This window comes from Cibotium barometz, chromosome 39 (genome assembly GCF_041138505.1).
Source record: "Cibotium barometz isolate CiBa-2024 chromosome 39, ASM4113850v1, whole genome shotgun sequence".
Lineage (NCBI taxonomy): Eukaryota > Viridiplantae > Streptophyta > Polypodiopsida > Cyatheales > Cibotiaceae > Cibotium > Cibotium barometz.
In genome coordinates, this window is record NC_141084.1 from 1,050,599 (window position 1) to 1,066,837 (window position 16,239).

Consider the following 16,239-nt stretch of genomic DNA (forward strand, 5'->3'; position numbering starts at 1 on the left):
ATTGGGGCTAGGATAAAGCCTTTAGGCTTTAATAAATTCAACATTATAAATGCATTTTTCCCAATGTATCAAAATGGAAAAATCAACTACTAAGGTTACAAGCTACGCTTGTAAAAATAAATATGATGCACATAAGAAACATTCTCCTCGACATTATTTATCAATCCTCGTAATCTTCTTCACCTGAAAATATAAGCCCAATTAATAATTAAATTAATCTCACAAATATTAAACAGGCACAAACCATTACCAACTCATGACTACCAGGCGTAAGTATCCCAAGAATCACCCTGCCATACAAACCTAACTGAAATAATCATAGACGGCCCCAAGCATACGTCATATACCGCACGTATTAATATTTATAGCGGTGTCACCCACGATATTAACCTAGCCGGCATGACGCAAGAGTAACCTAGGCGTCCCCAAATTACTCAAGAGGGAAAAATAATATTCTTAAAGAGGACTTAAAATATATTCTCATGACATCCCTCTTGCTTGAGTTTGCAATTGCCCTCAATTGCAAGTTTGCTGGGTTTAAAAAGAACGAAGGATCTCAGGATAAGCTTGGAAAAATTTCTCGGGCATCCATTTTGCATCTTCTTGAGAATGGTTTTTGAATGTCAAAACATATTTGATTAACATGGATCATAACAGTCCCCCCTATTGGGAATCAACTGTCCTCAGTTGCGCAATCAATGAGTGGATGGCTTCATGGCACAAGTGGAGGACAAGATCATCATATCAAACAATTTCTGAAAATAAAACCAAACAAGTGAACGCATGTGAAAAGGATCTAAGTGTCCCATTCCACAGAGGTACCTCCCACATACAAACACTCGCTGGTGAAAGATAGAAGACATAGATACGTCTGGTGTAGCAATGTGAAACCAATCTAATGTCCCATACCATAGATTAATTCCACATGACACTACCTTAAGAACAGAAGTTTGAGATGGAGTAGCTAATTCCCTCTGAAACTTTCATTCTGACATAACTTTTCTCTATCCTCAAAATTAGACTACAAGTCTCATTCCAAAAATGAATTAGGTCGAAATGGAAATTCTTATCAACTTAAGATTGAAAAATAATCACTTAGATTACTGTCAATAACTTGATGAATTCTGGGGATTTGTTCTTGATCTTAATCTTGTAATTGTCTAACTAAATTCAAAAATTATAATCTTTGAATAGGTTTATAATTCTTGAATTTGTGAATCTTACTTGTAAACAATGAAATCTAAAGGGGATCTTGATCTTAAGCTTAATCTTAAACTTGAAATCAGAACTTGAAGAAAAATAGACATCTTGCGCCCTAGTTGATAGCAAGAACTTGATATACTAGTAATGAATCTTGGCTTAGATTAAAAATACTTGAATGGACAAAAATTGAGAGATTAGTCTTTAATTAATCATAATTGCAATTCTTGAATAAATCTTGTTCTTAAGGGGTTTAAATCTTGTGGTTGAATATATCTTTGACTTAGAGCAATTCTTGGTCTAGAAAGAATCTTGTACTTGGATAGATCTTAAACTAGAACACTTGAAAATTTAGACAAAACTTTACTTGAATTGGTATAAACTTCGTAATTGTGATTGGTATACAACTTAAGCTTGGTTTCTAGTCACTTGAGAGCTATTTCTTTACTTTTCTCATCATCACTAAATTCGATGGTGAAGCAATTGATAACTTGAAGCAAAGACTGGAGAAACTTGCTTGGTTCTTGAATCTTCAAATTGGTCTTAATCTTCTATGAAATGTCTAGCAATCATTTTTACTTGAATTTGGACAACTAGATCTTGAAGATAACTTTTGATAATCTTGTCTCGATCTTTCTAGTTAGGTCACGGTATCTAAAATTCTTTTCAGGAGCTAAAGTTTTCTAACTAGGTCTAGAAGGAAAGAATATTCAGAAAATAGATACAAAAGTAAACAAGAAATTGTATACAATAAATAATTTTTTTACACATACCTCCACCTTTGGTTAATGTGTCGAGTGCGTTAACCTCTTCGGTGTCAAGCATGTCCTTTGATGCAATTTGGTTCTTCTTTTTAGTTGGGCAATATTTAGCATAATGTTCGATCATCTTACACCTGAAACACTTGACAATAGACAGCTTGGATATGATGTCATTGGTCGGGCTATGCATGTCAGATGCTTCCACAGTTTTAACTTTCTTCTTAATATATTTGTTCATTCTAGACAGATTCGTTCAATCTTTCTTTGAAAGTTGTCCCGATGCTCTCGTTCTTGATTCAAAAGAATATGGAGAGAATCAAGCTGTTCCTGAATAGTACGACGGTGCTGCATATATTCACCCATTTCCTGACAATTAAAAGGAATAGGAAAAATTAAAACAAGAGAAAAGATAAGGTTTCTTATCTCATATGGAATGTCGAGCTAGATGTGAGTCCTGCCAAGTTAGCTCAATACACGAATGCATAATTTTTCAAGAAATAATCCATGTACTCTTTAAAATTAGAAAACTAGCCGTAGGTTAAAGTTAACATTTTAATGATATCTACACTAACAAGCTGTTTATATTATTCGTACTTCATGAGGATTTAGAAAACAACATTATTCACAAGAATTTGACTAAAGTCTCAAAATTTCTCTTGAGGTAAATTCTAAAAATCTGTAGAAGAAATTCAAACTAACTATATGTACATGGGATCCTTTTTCATAAAATATGATGGGAATAGGCAAAAAAAATATTTTCTTTTGTAAAACATTTTACTGATCTCATTTGTAAAGCTGTAAGCTTATTTGAAAGCTTTTAAAGCTTAGTCAAAAGCGTAAAAATATATATATATATATATATATATATATATATATAGATATTTTTTTAAAAATCTATGAAGCTTTTATGCTAATTATTAAGCTTAATAAAGCTTTTAGCTAATATAAGCTTTGTAATAACAAGCTTTTAAGCCTCACTAAGCGTAATTAATTAAATCATGGTCTGAAAATTACTTCACCCCCCTGAATTTACAGCGCTCGGCGTCGCCGGCCGGATGGAGACAGGAGCGCGCTGCCGCCCGGGTATGAAGGAGGGAGAGAGAGAGAGAGAGAGAGAAAAAGATTAATTGGAAATTATATATATATATATATATGGCTTTTACTCATTTCTCACAGGCGCTTTTACTAATTGAGAGAAATTAAGAAAAATCCATCACCTCCCACCCTTGATTATAGAATTTAGACAGCCTTATTGGTTTAGCAATCATGCTATGACCCTCCATGCTCCTCTGCTTGCTCTTTCAATCTGTACGAACAGATTAAGAAGAGGATTAGTGAAGAGGAAGGTGGTTTTATGGTTTTGGGAAACCCACTAATGGTTTTCCACCTAGTTTTACCCTTTGGGCAATAGATTGATGGAGATTGATTACCCAATGGTTAAAAACAAGCTTTATTTCATCCATACATAAACAAAAATCCCTAAACGTGTTCTTCTTTAATTTAAATTCAAAAAAAATACCAAAATCACCTCTATTTAATTTAAATTCAAGAAAATTACCAAATCACCTCTATTTTTGTCTCTTTCATCTCTTTTGACCACCTTCAAGAAAATTAAATTACACCAAAGCTCTGATACCACTGTCACGGGACCATTTAATCTTCTTGAAGAGAATAATCAAAAACTCATAAAATATATCAAATATTAAAACAACTACTTGAATTAAATTGAAAATTAAAGCATATGACAAAACATAAGGTAAGAGAAAGAAAAACATCACCATCAACACAAGACTGGGTGCAATCTTCCCCCCCCTTGTGCGTGGCCTTCTCCCCACACACAAGAGTATTTTTTTATTAGCTTTCAACCAAAAATAGGCCATAGCCCCCAAAAATATACAAAGTGTGCTTTTAGAGAGCACGACACTCTTCCACAACAAAAATAGAGTGTCCCAAAAATTGGGGCTAGGGTAAAGCCTTTAGGCTTTAATAAATTCAACATTATAAATGTATTTTTCCCAATGTATCAAAATGAAAAAATCAACTACTACTCGTAATCTTCTTCACCTGAAAATATAAGCCCAATTAATAGTTAAATTAATCCCACAAATATTAAACAGGCACAAACCATTACCAACTCATGACTACCAGGCGTAAGTATCCCAGGAATCATCCTGCCATACAAACCTAACTGAAATAATCATAGACGGCCCCAAGCATATGTCATATACCGCACGTATTAATATTTATGGTGGTGTCACCCACGATATTAACCTAGCCTGCATGACGCAAGAGTAACCTAGGCATCCCCAAATTACTCAAGAGGGGAAAATAATATTCTTAAAGAGGACTTAAAATATATTCTCATGACACACAGTGAGTAAAGAACGCATTATGGTGGACCCTAAGAAGGTTGAGTGTGTTAAGAATTAGCCCATGCCAACAAATACCACTCAATTAAGGGGATTCTTGGGCTTGTCATCATTTTATAGGAGGTTCATGAAGAGGTATACTCATATTGCCGCACCTCTCACTAACAAGCTTAAGAAAGAGGCTTTCTTTTAGGATGCTATAACTGATCAAGAGCTCAAGGAGATGCTCACATTAGCCCCTATACTTGTATGCCTGGACTTTCTTGAAGACATTTGTGGTTCAAGGCGATGCATGTGGAAGAGGCATTGGGGCTGTTTTGTTCCAAGAACATGGAGTGTTCCAAGAACATGGGAGTGTTCACTTTTGAGAGTCAAAAGCTTGATGAGAAGGAAATGATTATGTATGTCCATGATCAAGAGATTTTGGAAATACTTCATGCAATAAAGAAGTGGCATCATTACTTATATGGGAGTCATTCCTTTATATAAAGAGTGATCATAGAGTGCTTCAATGCTTCTTGTCTCAACCTACACTCTCTCCCAAGCAAAGAAGGTGGGTGGCTACATTGCAAAATTATGCCTTTGAGATTTCTTGCATGAAGGGAAAAGAGAATGTTGTGCTAGATGCATTGTCATACATATGGGTATGTAGATTCATGGCAATTTTGGAGGTACATAAAGATTGGATTTTGGATATCCAAGAAGAGAACCTATTGGACGAGGAAGTGGCACCATTGTGGTAGAAATTATAGCAAGGATCCCATGATGATTTGCTACATTTTAAACCTTGTAATGGACTCATCTATTACAAAGGCAAAGTCTATCTTGTGCCTACATCAAGCTACAAGAAGAGGGTGTTAGAAGAGATGCATTTTTCTCCATTGTTGGGGCAAATGGGGCTGTTTAAGATCTTTGAGAACGTGTAGAAGAGTTTTTATTGGAAGGGAATGTGGAAAGATGTGTATACTTTTGTGACAAGTTGCTTCCCTTCAATAAAACAAGGATCCCATGCATAAGCCCGCCGGTGGTTTGCTTCAGCCTTTGCCTATTCCCGATGGCAAATGGACACACATCTCCATGGATTTTCATCACGAGGTTTCCTCATACAAGGAGGGGATGGGATAGTATATATGTGGTGGTAGACCGCTTGACAAAAGTGGTGCATTTTATTCCTTCCAATTTCAAAATTTTAGCATCTATGGTTGCAAAACAGTTTATGGATCATGTGTTCAAGTTGCACGCAGTGCCACAACAAATTGTTAGCGACCAAGATGTGAAGTTTATGAGCTCATTTCGGAGGACATTGTTTGAGATCATGGGTACTGTTTTGACACCTAGCACCACCTATCACCCCAAAATTGATGGGCAAACCGAGAGGGTGAACAAGTGGGTGGAAGCTTACTTAATGCACTATTGCCATGATACGCAAGGTGTTTGGGATGAGTGGTTGCCACTTGCTGAGTTTGCTTATAATAGCGTGCATCATGAGAGCATTGGCATGTCACCTTTTAAGGAACTTTATGGGTACAAAGTGAATATGCCATTGATGGTTCAAAAGTAAGAAGGGGTGAATCCTAATGCAAAAGAGGAGATGGAAAACCTGGATGCACTCTTGCAATAATGCAAAGCTAATACGAAGCAAGCTCAAGAAAGGATGAGGCATTATGCTAATGCTCATCAGAGGCCATTGGAGTTTCATGGAAGGTGATTGGGTATTCTTGAGGATTCCCAAGACAAGATATGGTTCTCTCAAGGGCACGACAAATACCAAGCTAGCTCATCGCTACTATGGGCCATACAAGGTGGTAAGGCATGTTAGTGAAGTTGCTTATCAATTGGCATTTCCATCAACCTCAAAGATTCACGATGTGTTCCATGTATCACATCTCAAAGCTTACCTTGGGTTGGAGGTATTTGTACAAGATGAATTGCCTCTAGTGAATGAGGAGGGAATGATTATGTGCCGAAAGTGATTTTGGGTACAAGAGAAAGAGTTCTTTGCAAATGTACATTAGTGGAGTACTTAATCAAATGGCAAGGGCTACCTAAGGAAGAAGCTTCTTGGAAACCCACCTCTACATTGGAAGGATTTGAAGGGTTGTTGGATGCATTTTGGAAGTCCAATGAGGGTCGTGAACAATGAATTAACTTGCTGGAAATTACTGTAAATTCACTTTGGACAGCCCTATACCCTTGGAAATTGGATGCATAATGATTGGAAGCTACTCAAGGTTCTTATGCCATTATGGGGAAGAAGTTATGGTTTGTTTTGAGGGCTTATTGAGTAGCTTACAGCCATATACATGTGATTTTAATATCCCATACATGGTGTGAGCATAAGCTTTAAGACTTACATGAGTCCATTGACATATACTCCATTCATGGGAATTGTAATTGTACTTATCAATGGTTTCGAGGACGAAACCTTTTGGGTGGGGATGGTTTGTAACAAAGTGGAATGGTCTCATATGAATAATGGGCCCAAGGCTAATTGACCATGCACATGGACAACACTTATGATAGTGTAAAAAGGGGGGTCTTGTATATAGGCCACTTACACCATATTTTGGTACCTTTTTGATAATCAAGAATACATAAGTATCACTCTCTCTTAACCTAGGCTAATCCAAGGCTAATGAGGCTAAATCTAGGTTAATCTAGTTGCCACTTTCTTTCACATGGTTCTAACCCCTCACAAATGTTTATAGTTTATTTATTATTGAATAGCTCCTTAACCATCCCCACATTATGCTCTTTGTTGTTACTTTTACACTAAATTTTTTCTCTTTTCTCAAACTCCATATGCTTGATTTTAGTGACATCTATAACATGTGTAGAGCCTTGTTGACACATGCCTACCCACTACTCATTCAATTTTTTTGTTTGGTATTGGATGGTGGTGGCAAGCATAGAGACTCTACACATGTATCTTGTTCAAACCTTTTTCTAAATATTATTTTCTCATGAGTTGTGTATCTTCAAATTTGATACTTTTCGCCTTTTCTTTTCTTTTTTCTCAAATTCTTAAGGTGGCCTATAGTGGGGGTTTTCACTTCTACAGAGAGAGAGAGAGAGAGAGAGAGAGAGAGAGAGAGAGAGAGAGAGAGAGAGAGAGAGAGAGAGAGAGAGAGAGAGAGAGAGACGTGTATGTGTGCATGCACGCACGCACACACACTCACACGCACATACCCTCACTCGTGTACACCCATACACACACATAATATCAAAGAAGAGATACAAATCATGAGTGTTGCAGATGGCTAGCTAGGTCCTCCACACTCCGTCCTCTTCTTTGCCATCTTTATCAAGTTTCATCCTCATCACCGCCATCCTCATTGGGTGCTATCATTTCTTGCGCTCACTAAGCCCACCAGCCCCATGCATATGCTCTTTGAGCTCTTTGGCCTCACCAGTCTTACTGCCATTGCTGGTGGCTCTATAAGATCCCCAACCTCATCGACTACCAATCACCAATGCCAGTGCTCTTAAGCTCTCCATCCCTCACCCTCAGACCTCTCCGATTGCCAATCCATCAAAGGCTATGTGTACTCATGGCATGCATGATTATTCATGGCTCGCACATCTCCCTCCCTTTCCCAAGGTGAGATGATATCTCTCTTGAGCATTATCTTCCCCTCTGAGGTGAGGGGAGATGTTTGTTGAACATAATTTTCTCTTCCTCGATGAAATCTAGATCAGAAGATCTTTCTTGTCATGACATGTGTGTGGATATCGAGGTAGCCTCTAATAGGGAGGTGTTGTTGGGAGGTTGTAACCTATATAGTGCACATTGTGTGTATTGTAAAGGGGGACTCCACCCCTTATAGCATATTGTGTAGTTTACATCTCCTCTGTAAATTAAGAGGAAGATAGTCTGTGTATTGAATAAGTTTATGAAGAATTAATATGTTGTTGGCTCTTATCTTGTCTATTTTACTATGAGTTGTTAAAGTAGTGTGGTATGAGCGAGAGTGTATGGCTTACTTAAAGGGTTATTCAATGTAAGCTAGTCTAGCGCAATAGATGGTGTGAAGCAAAAGGCTTGCATATCTAGGTGGTAAGTGAGACTAGTGCTAGGTATACTTCCCCAAGAGAACCCCAAGTCCCTCTTCCTCTTCCTCTCTTCTTCTTCCTCTTGGTAGTTGTGAGTGATCCAATACTGCGGCGAAATCATCTACAAACATACTCCCTCTATCTTGTTTACCAGAATAAGATAAGGAAAAAGAGGATGATTAGTTAGAGACAGGTGCTAGGTTAAGTCTCCAAGATACTGATGATCCATTTGATGCATCACTTTATCAACAAGCTGTTGGTGGATGTCTCATCTATCTATGTAATACGAGACTAAACATTCAGTTTGGGGTCTCTCAATTGAGCAAGTTCATGCACAGTCCCAGAAGAAAGCATTGGCAAGGTGCATTATCATTATGTCAGGGAGAGGCTCATTGCAAGAGAGATTAGCCTGGCTTATTTCTCTACACACGATAATGTGGCAGATATGTTCACGAAGACTCTTTCACGAGAGAAGTTTGAAGCTTTTCACAAAGCTTTGGACTTATTGCCATTTGGCGATTGATTAGCCCACAGAATCCATGTACATGTTCATATCATCACTATTGCGCGTACACACTCTTGTGAGTATGTGTAATTGACCTTATCATTGTCACTTCACTTGTACTTCACTCATTCTCATCAATCTACCTTGAGTGTTATGCTTTCATCTATCTCTTCTTGCTTGCTGTATCTATGTGTGTGTTGGTGCTTTGATCTCCACTCCAAAAAAATGGTTACACTGCATGCAACCACATACTCAATAAGAAGCACCTAGAGCATTCCACTTTACTAGACTTATACAAAATAAACTCCAAACCTAATGCCCTTTGTATGAAAAAAACAATACCAACAAATAATCTTAATTGATTCAAAACTTTGTAAAATTATTGGCAACAAGGAGCTTTGACTAAGTTAAAAGCTGCTACCTAGGGGTGGGGACAATAGTCCAGTTGTAGTCATGGGATGAATATGATTTAGAATCTTGAAGCCATACAGAGTGTGTTGGGGAAACTCATAGGGTAGAATAAAGAGTGTATTGAGTAAAATGAGTGACCCCTCCAATCAAGCCATAAAAGAGTGTGTTAAGGGTAAACTCATAGGGTAGAATAAAGAGTGTGTTGGGTAAAATGATATGGCACTCCTTCCTCCTTAGTGAGTAGCGAGTAGAAGAGTAGCCGACTCGCCATGGCATCCTCCCCGAAGAGCGCAACGCTCTTGCCTTTTCTGGCCTTTTCCCTCTTGTTCCTCTTCCTCGCTACCCCTTTTCTCCTCAACCTCTCTTCCCCATTCTGCACTTTGCTCGGAGGGCGGGGGGATAGTAGCGCCGCCCACCCCTCCTCGTCTTGCGACCCCTCTCCCAGTCCTAATCCTGACGATGACGAGGATCCGGTGGGGCCTTCGCAGGAGGATCTGGCATGGCTGAGGTCTCAGCTGAACCGCAACCAGCTGCAAGAAGCGCCCCGAACCTCCGAGGAGTGGCACCAACTCCGCAAGGGCATCAATCCCCGGACCCGGGAGCAGCAGCTCTCCGACCTGCGCAGGTTAGTAAGCTCCGCCCCCAACGTGCATATCTTTAAGGTGAAAAACCAACGAATCTTTTTTCATGGAAGCATGATTTGGCATCCAGTTGAACATGTTAAGCAGGCACTTCTGGTTATTATCGGGATCAATAATGTAGCTTGAGGGGGACGGGAAGTAGATGGGGTCCGTACAACCGGAGGCTGCAGATTCTATCCTTGTTTGTCACCACCTTATCAGGGCCCATCAGGTTACAAGCCGATATACACGAATGATCAACTAATAGGAAGATGATCCGAGAACGTTTCTGCTCCGCATGCTGATTCCCACCTTCAGATGCACGCTTGGCCCTTTCTCTGGCTGCATGTTTGCTCTGGAAGGCTGAATGCCCGATGATGATATGGGGAGGAGGCAGTCTACTTGTAGGGTCATTTAGGTCCTTAGCTATTTAATTAATGCAAATTTTGCAATTAATTTAGCCTTACCAAAAAGCAGATTGACAACGTAGAGAGAGCTTCTTCAATCATCTACCAAGCCATATCCTCATGAATCCTCGTGGGTGCACACGATTCTTTCTTATATCCCCATTTTGGGCTTTCTTCTAGAAATTACCTTGCCCATGCTTTGACTATTCTCCCAATAGGTCAATGTGTGCCAAGTGCCCCTTCAAAACTTTAGTCTTTGGTGTACCTCTTATTTAATGTCTCAATCACTCCCTTGACCTAATCCCCTAGGCACTTTCTCATTTAACTGGGCCTAATACCCAAATATTGCCCACTTGCACACATTGGTGAGGCTGTAGGTCTCCTAATTACCTAACTACTTTAGGCCATATGAATCCCTCATCATTACAGGACATGCAAAACTTCCCATACCTTACAAAAAGCTCGTCCTTGGAAACTATATCTCAAAAACTCTTCTCTATATTGCTTACCTTCTTCCAAGTTCAATTTTCTCTTGACCTATCTTTCACTTTACTAGATACTCTTATGTACTCGGTATGTGGAATATGTCTCTTCCTCGTATCTAAGTACTTAGTGGAATAGATACTTTAAGTACTGAGTATGTCGAATAGCTTCATGTTCATGTGGAAGTCTAGGTGGTTCTATAAATTCAACAAGGTTATTTTCATCTATATTATCCTTTTCGACAAGACATATTGGATGTAGTGTGCATCCTTCAAGTTTTACCATCCTTCAGATAGCTTCACTTCATACGTTACCTCACCTATTCTTCTAAGTATTGGGAATGGACCACAATACGTGGGATATGTCTTCTTATCTTTAGGGTTTCAAAAGAATTGGTTACTTTTAACTAGACTTAATGACCTTTAATAAACTTTATCCTTCTTGATGAGAGTCTACATAACTTTTGGTTCCATCTCGACTCTTGAGCGCTTTTAACACTTTCCCAAGCCACTTTAAGCATTTGATTTATACTCTCAAAAAAGACTAGTTGCCTAAACCTTTTCCTTCTCTAGCTCTATGTTAAGTGGAGCTCTAGGTTGAATTCTGTACATCATCATAAAAGGATTGAAGCTTGTAGTTGAATGCTTAGCATTGCTATAAGTAAACTCATATATATATATGTGTGTGTGTGTGCCTCTTAGGGGTTGTCACCATTGCCCAAATCGGGCTATACAATGGCAGAAATGGACTGACCACGTGCGGTGGTGGTCGGCGGTGGTGCTTGTTGCAGTAGTGCCGCCCACTAGCCGGGTTGATCCATGATCTGCTCTAGCAGTATAAATATTCCTTCATGTTAGTAATAGATAGCAAATTAGGTCTATATCTATCTTGACTATCTCATGCTTTCATAAATGCTTCCGCATAGGGAGATTTGCGTTAATCTACAACGTAATGTGTGTTTGGCGTTAGTCTCCATTAAGTTAAGCATTGATGTTATATTGCATGTTACATTGGTTCAGAGTTTCTACGTTCGGCCTAGGTAGAGCTTTGCATCAATCCTAGGTTTTGCATACAAATTAGCTAATTAGGGTTTGCATTTTTATGTTAAATCAACATTTTTTGCATAAGCTTTTTGCTCATTTTCAAAACAGGACAATGCTAGAAAGTCTAGATTTGATCCTAGCATGGTCCTAGGGAGTCTAGGAAGCATGTAGAAGTTTAGGGTTAGGGTTTGTGTGTCGATTACTTAAGAAAAACAGCTAGCAACTCTTTATGACAGACATGGAGCTTGTTCTCTGGCTAAAGACCTACTCCGAATTAGAGTTTTGGGAGCTGACCATCATGAATAAGTTCTCCAGAATGGAAAGACATGAGTTCAGTGAGAGGAATGTTGATTGTTGCCACCATTTGGCTGCCCAAGTGGTCTTCCCCTATTTTGTGCCAAGGTACGTGAGTTCAAGGAGCTTCATGTTGCCCTTACTATGCCAGGACTCGCGTCACCTACGGGAAGCAAGGCCTCATGTCGCTCGTAGTGTGGCCAAGACGTGGAACCCACTGTTAGGGATCCTAGTTTAGGCTTCCCATTGAGCGAGTCCTATGCTCTTGAGGACTTGCGATTTACAGGTTCCAGGAACAAGAACGGGAACGAGAGATATATCCATTGCATCATGCATCTCTACTTGCTTGAAACTGATTTTGCGTGACTTGTTTTCAGTGATATGCAGCGGAAGTCTTTGTATTGGAAGATCCTGTCACACAAATGCTCACACCGTCTTCTGTATCCTGAGTTTCGTGAGTTTAGCAATCCATTTCAATACTTCAAACTTTAAAGAGATGAGAGAGAGAGATATGAGAACTGTACACCAGATTGGGTCCCGAATTACCCACTGAAGGGCCCCCTATCCCGATAACGAGATAGTATTTGCTTCATTTCTTTAGAGAGAATGACTGTGGACTGTAGATAAGCCAAACGCAAGATCTCGGAGGATCGGAGAGTGGCTGATCTGTACACTGCTGTAGAAACACCTCGATGACCTGATCTCGAGCCTATGCACTCTTCCCAAGGGCATGAGGAAGGGCTGCACACCTGAGGCTGAGAGAAGAAGAAGGTGGACTGTTCTACACTATGTTAGAATGCTGAAAACACTTATGAATGCTGTGTTACCTTCACCAGATGACTGTTGCATGTATGGATGATGCACAGAAGGCTGGATACTGATGCAAACTGCAGATTCAGGGCTGGAAACTGCTGTAGACTGTTGATTCAGGGCTGGAAACTGCTGTGGACAGAAACGCAGACCTGTAGGAAGCTGCTGAACTGAAAAACGCAGGTGTTCTGAGGCTGCTGGACAGAAACACAGAGGTCCTGAGGCTGCTGGACAGAAACGCATGCATGTACTGCTGCTGGACAGAAAACGCAGGCTGATTGCTGGCGTTGAACTGAGGCTTGATAGTATGCTGAATTAGAGACTGTAGAGGACTGAATCAGGGCTGCTTTGATGCTGAAAACAGGCTGATTGGAGGCTGATAGCAGGCGCCTAGGGCTGACTGAAGCAAGGGTTCTCAAGGCTGGAGAAGCAAGCTTATGAGCTCCAAGGGCTGGATTAGTCTAGGGCTGAAGGCAATGATGCTCCTAGGGCTGAGGAGGAGAGCTCTTAGCACAATGAAGACTGAATGAGAAACTAAGCTCTATGCAAGCCTATTTATACTAACTGGAGGTTGGTCATTTAATAAAGTTTATATTTATAAATGCCTAATAATGCAAATAATGCTAAATAAATACTAATAAATATGGGAAAAATACCAGATAAATCCCAGTAAATTCCCTAAGGCTTCGGGGATGTTCTAAATGATGCACAGGCATATGAATGCATATTATGCAGGATGCAGAGTGCTTTCTGATGCAAACCCTAAGGCTTCTACTGACTCTACATGCATGAATGATTCTCTCCAAGTGGGTTAAGGGACTTGACTGACTGACTGACCCGCTAAGGCTGAGGAATGACCTACGTAGCTCGTGCCTGACTTATCCTGGACTGAGGATGTACAATGGGGTCACGGCGTACGACAATTATCATCCTATTGGGTTCTAAAACTGTACAACTGTTGCACTTCTGATGATGAGCCATCTTGTCACCATGCACTGAGTGCAGAGTGCATGTGACATTCCCTCCTTATTAGCTTGGCGGCAGGTTCATGGCTTCCAAGTAGTCCGCCAATAATTGGGGGTACTCCTTGAAGAACTGCTCGTCGAGCCATACGGCTTCGTGGGTACCTCGATCTCGGAATTTCGTATAGAACTGACGAATCCGTCGACCGGAACCATGCTTCCATCGATGAAGAAGGATCTGCTCAGGCTCAATAACTTCTGCCTCGTCTACCATGTCTGGCTGCTGTTCATCTGAAACATCAAACACTTCTGGACCAACATATGGTTTTAGCCAAGAAACATGGAAAACACCATGCATGGTCCAACTGGCAGGCAACTTTAACTTCATTGAGACATCACTTATCTTCTTAACTATTGGAAAAGGGCCAAAACTACGGAATGAAAGCTTGGGATAACGTTTGCCCACTTGTTTCAATCTCTGCTTCATGATAGGAATGTCCCAATCTAAGATCTCCTGAACCTTTGATGGGTCCAGTCTAATCCCATCGGAACCGATGATATAGCCCAAATACTGAACTTTCTTAACACCAAATATAGACTTTTTGGCGTTTATGTAGAGCTGATTATCTCGCAAAAGTTGCAAGACTTTCTCCACATCTTTCTCACGCTGCTCCGCAGTGGCTGAGAAGACTAGTATGTCATCAAGGAATATGAAAACACACTTCCCAATGTGGACTGCGAAAATCCTAGACATCATCTTATTGAACGTTGCGGGTGCATTTGTAAGCCCAAAAGGCATGACTACGAACTCGTAGTGACCACGCTCTGTCCGGAAAGCTGTTTTGGGAATGTCAGCTTCAAAAATGCGGACCTGATGGTAACCACTCTTGAGGTCGATCTTAGTGAAAAACTTAGCACCGTCTAAACGCTCCAAAATGTACTCTATCCTGGGCATAGGAAACTTATTCTTGATAGTGAGTTTGTTTAATGCCCTGTAGTCTACACAAAGGCGTGCAGACTTGTCGTTCTTTTGGACAAATAGGATAGGTGCAACAAAAGGGGAGGAAGAAGGCCGAATGAATCCGGCTCGGAGAAGCTCAGATAACTGCTTTTCCAACTCGCCCTCTAAAGTCTTGGAAAGACGATAGGGAAACCTGCTAGGAGGATCTGATCCAGGGACCAAATCAATGTGATGGTCCTCAAGGCGAGAGGGTGGGAGACTGGGCGGGAGATCGTCCCTAAGCATAATGTCTTGGTGTCTGGATAGGAGGTCTGCTAAGTGAGGGACTGAAGATGTAATGGATGCTACTAATGAGGGAGGGGCTGTTTGAGCACGAACATAAAGGAGTGCTCCTTCTGCTCCCTTGCGGATAGCTCGTCTGGCCTGGAGATGTGAAATCAATGGGATGCCAAGAATGCTTCTATCCCCCCGAATCATGACAGGCTCAGGCAAACCTTTACAAATAGTAAAAGTGTCCTGTCCCCAATTGGGAATAGGCTCATACTGACGGAACCACTGAATTCCTAAGATCATGTCACACCCCAACAAAGGTGAGACGATGAAATCTCGCTGAAATGAGGCCTTCTGAACTTCAAAGGCAAATTGCTGTGCCTTCTGGGAAATGTGGGTGCGAAGACCAGGTGTAAACCCGTCCACATCCAGATGATATGGGACTCATGTGCAGTTCAATTTATTAGCCAACTGGGGAGAGATGGCGTCTTCAGAACTACCCATATCGAAAAGGACTACAAACTGTCGGCCCTGGGCAGAGCCATAAGCTCGGATAAGGCTCTTCTGAGCAGCATCGCTCTCACCCTCCTGCTTAGCATCAAATACCACGGATGGCATAGGATGCATTGAAGGTAAAAGTTGAACTGCATTTGAGGTAGTAGGCGGGGCTGGAGGAGCTGGGGAGGCTGTGGCAACTGTGGCAGAAGGAGCTTTGGCAGCTTGTGCCGCTTGCCATTTGTGGCAATCCTTCTTACCATGCCCTATAATATGACAGAAAAAACATCTATTTTCTGATTGGTACTTCCTTTGCTCCTCTAGAGGAAGATAACCTCCAGTAATGCCTGCTTTAGCCTTTTCATCAGGGGTTTTCTTAGGTTCTTTTTCCTTCTTACCCCCCTGAAGTGGAGCTATTACTGCTGTCCTTCTTAGCATCTTTAGAAGATGCGTTACCTTTTCCTGTCTGTGCAGCTGATTGCTGCTGCTGGGGTTTGGTACTGGACTGAGATGCCTCCTTGGGCTTGCTCCCGTTGAGCTTCATTTCTTCATTCTGAGCGAGAGTCAGAGCCCGGTCATATGTACTTGGTTCAAA

The 16,239-nt window shown here is 40.7% G+C and overlaps 1 protein-coding gene across 1 annotated transcript in view; it reads left to right on the top strand.

Moving 5' to 3' along the window:
• The first annotated feature begins 9,495 nt into the window (after positions 1-9,495).
• LOC147615609 (S-adenosyl-L-methionine-dependent methyltransferases superfamily protein) overlaps positions 9,496-16,239 on the top strand; it is a 35,273-nt gene continuing 28,529 nt past the window's right edge. The window contains exon 1 of the mRNA XM_086778118.1: positions 9,496-9,924. Coding sequence (XP_086634244.1) covers positions 9,569-9,924 — 356 coding nt within the window. The 5' untranslated portion in view covers positions 9,496-9,568. The remainder of the gene's footprint in view (positions 9,925-16,239) is intronic.